Source organism: Penaeus vannamei, chromosome 22 (assembly GCF_042767895.1).
Source record: "Penaeus vannamei isolate JL-2024 chromosome 22, ASM4276789v1, whole genome shotgun sequence".
NCBI lineage: Eukaryota > Metazoa > Arthropoda > Malacostraca > Decapoda > Penaeidae > Penaeus > Penaeus vannamei.
Genome location: NC_091570.1, coordinates 33,263,621 through 33,271,120, shown reverse-complemented (window position 1 = coordinate 33,271,120; position 7,500 = coordinate 33,263,621). Strand labels below are relative to the sequence as shown.

Here is a 7,500-nt window from a genome sequence, read left to right as displayed (position 1 = left end):
TGAACTACGTCAGCTTTATATTACGTCACATCTTCTGTACAAAATATAAATGATTATAGGTTTGAAATGGGCTTAGAAAAATTCACCTTGAGATTCCTATGAAATATGAGATAGTTAGTATGAAATAATTTAATAGCACACAAAAAATAAAAGGGACTTTGATGTGATGATTACATGCAACAAAAGTGAAATCATATTTTACAAGTAAATAAAAGCTTTGATAAAACAATCATACAGTTCATAAAAAAATCATCTGAACTAATCTAACACTGATCACTATATACATCCTGAAACTTAAAAATAATTAATTATGGATATTTGCTTTAGAGTTTAGTTTTAAAACCCAAATGAAATATCAGTTATTCCACATGACTTATGTTAGCTATGTATACATTACACATATTTTGATATATGACACACATTGCATGCTGCAACGGATATTAAACACAACGGCTTATGAGGTAAGTAGTCGAGGAGAAAGGTATATATCTAATGAACAGTTATCAAAACTGCTGACTTATACATGCAATCATGCCAGAGCATGTCTCTTAAAGCAACAACTGCAGTGATTAGATTTGTTTGTTATACTGCTGGGCAAGCTAATGGAAACTATAAGTTACTGCTATACAGCTTACACCCAGACTAATTTTGTTTAGGGTACATCACTGAGTCTTCCCTACTGTAATCTCCTTTCTCTTCCAATCAGGACTCAAAATACAGGATAAATTTAATCCAGACTACCATATTTATGCATGCATACCCACACATACACACATACATAAATATACTGTATATGTATATACACACACACAAGCAAACAAACATGCACACACACATGCCATGTGCACACACATACACGTGCACGCACACACATACACACACGTGTACACACACACACACACATGTGTACACACAAACACATGTGCACACACACAAACACACATGCACACACACACACAAACACATGTGCACACACACACACACACATACACATACACATGTGCACACACACACACACACCTCTATGCACGCACCCACTGACATATATATATATATATAAACACACACATACATATATATGTGTGTGTATATGTATGTATGTATATACATATACAGCAGCACACATATATACACTTACATACATATATGTACACTCTGAAATGTCTATTACATGCCTTTTCATTATAAAATGGCAAATGTGACCTTTTTGGATAAAGCTGAACTATTACAAAGTCAAACTGCACAATTTATTTCTCTCTATTTCAGTGAATATTACTGTCCTCCCTCTGCTCATTAAAACATAAAGTTTCTGAAGATGTTCCATTCTATGTTTACAGAATGATTCATACTTTGGCTGCCTCTAGTATTTTATGCCAGTCCTTTGGCAATCAAAACACAATTACTGTAACAGCCTGTTTCTAAACTGACCACTTAAGACAAAGATATATATACTATCTTAGGGATACCTGTTGATAACCAATTCTAATCTGACACATTATAGTATTATATCTCTGCACAAAATTACCAGAATTATCTATGTCTATAATACATTTGTGAAATTGGGCAAAGAAAATGCAAAGTCACTGGTTTGGTCCATGGGTACAGGACATGTAGGAGGTAACTTGTTGGCTTCAACAGTTATTCTAATAGAATCTTACAATAATATGATTACATATAAGTTTCAACCCTGGGTGCCAGTTCATCAGCTCCAGTTACACATATCTGGATAAAGACCATTAATCTACTGTCCTTCACTGGTTGATGCAGACACCCTTTTTAATACTTTCTCAACATGTATGTGAACATGTTTGCCTCCCTCAAACTATATTTCACTTAGTCCGATATCAAACAAGCCACATATATAGCACTCTATTGCTCTTTTAGTAGTGTCTTTTCTAAAACTTGCACATTGGTTTTCTTCTTTAGTAACACCGTCTGGAGCAACGACATTTCCTGATGATCTCAATCTCCTTTGTATAGGATGTTCCATCATTACAAATAAGTCGAACCTTGCGTTGCTTAGTTTTGCGTGGTTTGCAGCAGTGAGTGCCACATGTTCCACTGCATATGGCATTCTTAATGGGTTTTCTTGAACGGCACCCATTTTCTACATAGTACTCTGTAAACTGTTCCTTGCGACATGATGGAGCTGAAAATATCATGTCCCATTAAAATATGTCACGAGAAAATCATGTCAATTTACAATGAAAATATAAAATTATTGGGAAAAAATGGCAAATTTCTATGGTACTTTTTGTCAGTTACAAACAATAAAACATTATCAAAATCACAAGTACTATTTACCTTGATCACAGAACCTGCCAGAATATCCAGTTCGACAACGACAGTAATAATCCTGGCCATCTGAATTACGCTTTGGCTTGCATCGTCCACGGCGGCACTTGTGATTCTCACAAGCATCTGCCAAAGCTATGTCCTCTGCTTCTTTCTGAGCTTCTTCAACTGCTGGTGGAAGGATCTGAAAGATATGTAAAATGAACAACTGCAAGAACAATTATTCATATTGCAGTGTGGTGACTATACACCATACAGACTGTTCAAACATAGGCTTGCACATATGCTGAAATCTAAACACTGGAAAGGTTACATAAAATAACTTATTGTGCAAAATTTCAGTTTCTGAACCAATACTCCATACTACTGGTATAATTATACATTCATTAAAATCTATCTGTGGCTAGTCCCTATTATCTACACACTAACCTGTACTTCATTATTGACAGCATTGTTGCGGCGCCGGCCACTGTGTTTTGCACTTGCAAGGGTGGTAGTCTCAACATGTACCACTCCAAGTCCATTGAGACCTTGATCTCTGACAGTTTCCTCACCACCACAACCTGGAGCTACCTTGTGTTGCTGGCCAGATCCAAGATCAGTCAGTCGGCCATTCACATAAAGCCGTTCCATGCACCCTGAAAAAAACGTTTTTTTATTATACATATACTATTACTGCATTACCTCTTGCTTGTTACTTCTTCAAGCATCTTTTGATTTTTGCATCTTCATGCTTATAATCTCAGGTAATACAACTTACCGCTGAAACTCCCTGTGTCACGAAGATGCCATCGTTTATTTGCCGATTCAGCTGCTTCTTTGGGGAGACCACCAATGAAAAGCGGTGCAGACAGCTGGAGGTATTCATTCACTCCATCATTGACAATGGAACGAGCAGTACCTCGGTCAATGCGCATTGTGAAGTTTTGCTTCACTGTGATGAGTTCAATACTGTGCCAGTTTCCATCATTCACTACTTCATAACTGAAAATGATGATCATAATCAATCAAAAGACATACATATACATATATCCAGAGCCACATGCCACTCTAGATAATTAATAGAAAATCTAATATATCCAAGTCTTACTTTTGCACTTTTTCTCCTGAATTCTAAAACAATGTAAAGAAAAGAGAAAAAAGGAAAAAGAAGAAGAAGAAAAAATTACCTAAACATGTTAGAGACTGGATAGTTGCCAACATCATAGGAAACTCTGATTCTGCCTTTGAACAACTCCACAGCTAGATGAGCGGATTCCCCAGTGTAAAGGATCACTCCATCCTCGCGGTTTGTTCGGAAATGCAATGTGACATTGGAGGAGGGCCGTGTCTTCAATGGATCCAAGGCAATGAAGGAGTTGTTGTTTCCAAAATGTACACGTGTCAAGTATTCACAATGCTTTCCTGGAATCATAATAAAGTTTGATTTGAAATTGAACAATGTTTTCAAACTAGTGTCTTTTACACTTTATAGTACATCATTTTACAACAGTTTCATATTGTTATATCTACCTGAAAATCCAGGCGAACATTTGCACACATAATCCTTGGAGTTGGGAGGAACAAAACATATCCCATTTTGACAGTCATTTTGCTGACATGGAGATGTCTGAAGGAACACTGCTGGACCCACTTCACAAAACTTGCCAGTATGTTCATTAATACACTTGCAAGTGTATTCATTCACACCATCAACACATGATGCTCCATTCTGCAAGAAATGAAAGGTAGCATGAATCCCCAGTTTAAAATTATTCAAATCTAACAAATGTGAAATCTTAAAATAAAATAATCTTTATAACAACAATTCAACAAGTAATCAAATACCTGGCACAAATGGTTGGCACAGTCATCAACATTTTCTGTGCAGTTATCACCAGCAAAGCCAAGAGGGCACTGACACTCATAGTGGGTGAAGTGATCCACACAAGTGGCACCATTTTTACATGGGTTGAACTCTCTGCTGCAGAATGGTATCTTGCGTTCACAGTAATCACCTGAGAGTATTAATGATGATTATTACCTTAGGAAATCATATATATATATTTTTTTTGCATTATCATGTATTTAAGAAGCTGCAAATTACACAGAACCATTCTCTTTTGCAAAGGCAGAAACTCACCTGTGTAACCAGGGTTACACTGGCACTTGTATTCTTCAACAAGATCGACACAAGTAGCATTGTTCTCACACTTATTTTCTACGCAGTCATCAATGTTAATTTCACACCGATCCCCTTCAAAGCCTGGTGGGCAATGGCAGCTGAAAGAAGATACAAATATCCCAGTTTGTTATGATGACTTACTTGTAACATTTCTATCACTAACGATAATGAGATCCCTTTTCCAAATATATGAAACATTAAATATTTGAATTTTAATGATAAAGAAAACATCTTTTCTGTTTAGCATACGTACCTAAACCTTCCAGCTTCAAGAACTTTGCATGTTCCCATATTCTTGCATGGATTGCCATAGCAAGCATCAATTTTGTATTGACAATTTGGACCATGATAAGCAGGAGGACAAATACACTTGTAGCTGCGGTTAGGGAGTGGTTGACATACTCCTTCATTCTCACAAGGATGAGTGTAACATAAATCACACTTGGCAAGAACCTAAACAGAAATAAGAGGTAATCGGTATTTGTATATTGTATAGTATGCTGTTGATAAAACAAATTAAAGACTATTTCATCATCTTTGCACTTCATAATAATGTTACACATGCTGTCTCTAGTGTTGACTAACCTCGTCTGGAACTTTCTGTGAACAGTGGAAGGCCTGAGTAGGTGTGGTAAGAATCAGCTTATCCCTCATGGCTTGTGGCTCAGCACATCGAGCAGTTCCAGGTTCCACATAATCTCCTTTCACCCAGTTAGAGAACCATGCCAGTGAGCAGTCACAGTACAGAGGGTTTGCTCCCATTGCTCTGTAAAAACATTGTGAAAAAATGTTTAATCCCTGCATATATCTTATGCAATGTATACTGGTATAGCTCACTGACGAAAGCAAAGGATCAGCCTTAAAATATGAGGACTGATTTTTCTACTTACATGTGTGTGATATAATCCAGGTCCCGGAAAGCTCCATCTGGTATCCTTGATATATCATTGCCATGAATTGACCTATTTAGAAAATAGAAATGCTGATTAGGGCAGATAAATACACATTATTTTTTAATGTGTCATTTGTTCAAACTTTAAGAGAGTATGATTAAAATAAAGAGAAAATGAACTTACAGAATGCGAAGTTTTCGCAAGCCTGCAAGTGAGTCCCTCTGCATACATTGCAACTTGTTGTAACTCACAATACTGAAAATATTAAGAAGAAAATATGTTAGATTAGCTTTGATGAGATAAGAATGAAAATCATTTACACTGATATCTTACTTCACTGTCTTCTAATAAGAGGAGGTGATCGAGACCCTCAACCACTTACAGTGTAGAGAGCTGGTGGAGACTGGAAAAGGTGTTGTTTTGTAATACTGCAATCTGGTTGTTACTCAGGTCTCTGTAATGGAACAAATACGTTTTAGTTGTGCATCAAAGTCAAACGTTAAGGCATGCTTATAAATAAAAAAAAGATTATAATTCTATCAAGTTTTGATGTTTCGTACAACTTACAATCTTGTCAGGGCAGTCAGATGAGAAAGGCGCTCAGCATCAATTTCTGTTATCTCGTTTACATCCAAGTACCTGCAAAAAGGAGTGTGTTAAAATGGTAATGGATGTACAAATTGCACCAATAAATAAACATCTAAAATTAAAACCATACTGCACATGAAGAGGGAAAGAAAACAGAATAAAACTATATCTATACATACAATTGTTGTGCAATTATACAAAGCAACTATACACATTGCATCAGAGATCTTATCAAAAGAGCCCCACCAAGTGAACCTACAGTTCGGTTGTGTGCGACGGAATTCCGAGCGGAATCTCTCGAAGCTTGGCCCTGGAGCAGCGCACCACAGTGCCCTCGCAGCGGCAGTCGGCGGGGCAGCGCTCCTCCACGCCAAGGCAGCCTGTCTCGTCGCCTGGGGAAACGAGGCATAGGAGTGTAATGCACCGCCAGAGTTCCTTCTCGTGTAGGCAACAAACGAAATGCAAGTAAGCAATGGCGAGTAACCTGTTTCTCCTTTCACAGTGACTTATATTCTGAATATGGCCGTATTTACAAAGCACCATGCATTACTCTAGTTGTGTATTTACATCTACGTCTCTATTGGATAGTGACTACTGGGTCTACACTGCCTACAAACGTATTTTCCACATACTTAGCTGCAATTCTGGGAAGCAATGGGTAAGACAAAGAAAATAAAGCAGGGGTAATTATTCACAAAAATACCAGGGTTAGAAAGTTAACTTGTATAAACTAACTGATATTCCATACACACTAGCAGAATCAATTCACTGTTACCTGTCAGTAACAGACAATAACTGATACTGCTGGAGATATATACAAAGGATTGTAAATATGTAAATGTACATCGTATTAATCACATCGGAGGAACCTCAAAGCTCATGATGCTCAGTATAACTGAATGGAATGTATACAAGGAATAAGCTATGAAATAAACCATTAAGGCTATGTTTGTGTCACTCTGCCAACCATTACAAACAAGGGAAAGACCAGTCTGCTGGCAAAATACACGTGCACACGTATTCACGAACACACACACACACACACACACACACACACACACACACACACACACAGCCTCCCAAAACGCTGTGATTCGATACAGGATCACATCAGAAGCACTCGGCAGAAACGTTTACGTTTCGCTTTACTTCGCAGAAGTGTTTACCTTCGCAGGCGAACTCCGAGCTCGGGACCTCCGTGATGGGCACGTCGCGCAAGCGGTGCGGCGTGTGGCACCGGGGGACGCCGCTCGTGGACCGCTGGCCCCGCAGCCACTCGGCCAGCCAGCCCATGTGGCAGTTGCAGCGCAGCGGGTTGCCCTCCAGGTTGCTGCGGACGGACAGGTTAGATGTGAGCGTGTGCGGCGTGGGGCAAAGGGCAGTGTTTCACGTTAACAACTCATGTGCATAACTTACATTTCGGTGAGCGCCGGCAGCTGGCTGAATGCGCCCGGGGAGATGCATGTCACCTTGTTGTTGGCCAGCGACCTGCGGGGGTTCACATGAGACTTTAGCAAGGACAACTTTACTGTTGTACGATGAAGAAGCATGGAATGTGCA

At 38.7% G+C, this 7,500-nt stretch overlaps 1 protein-coding gene across 1 annotated transcript in view; it reads right to left on the bottom strand.

The window, feature by feature from the left end:
- The window catches only part of LOC113811035 (protein slit), a gene marked incomplete in the record, with an annotated part of 454,281 nt that overhangs the window by 1,306 nt on the left and 445,475 nt on the right, over positions 1–7,500 (bottom strand). Inside the window, 17 exon segments of the mRNA XM_070136863.1 lie at positions 1–2,149; positions 2,305–2,479; positions 2,725–2,933; positions 3,056–3,279; positions 3,465–3,699; positions 3,808–4,006; positions 4,123–4,292; positions 4,418–4,557; positions 4,713–4,912; positions 5,045–5,225; positions 5,350–5,421; positions 5,536–5,607; positions 5,735–5,806; positions 5,920–5,991; positions 6,200–6,332; positions 7,107–7,270; positions 7,357–7,428. The exon segment at positions 1–2,149 is cut by the window's left edge and continues 1,306 nt beyond it. Of these exon segments, the coding sequence (XP_069992964.1) occupies positions 1,923–2,149; positions 2,305–2,479; positions 2,725–2,933; positions 3,056–3,279; positions 3,465–3,699; positions 3,808–4,006; positions 4,123–4,292; positions 4,418–4,557; positions 4,713–4,912; positions 5,045–5,225; positions 5,350–5,421; positions 5,536–5,607; positions 5,735–5,806; positions 5,920–5,991; positions 6,200–6,332; positions 7,107–7,270; positions 7,357–7,428 (2,617 nt within the window).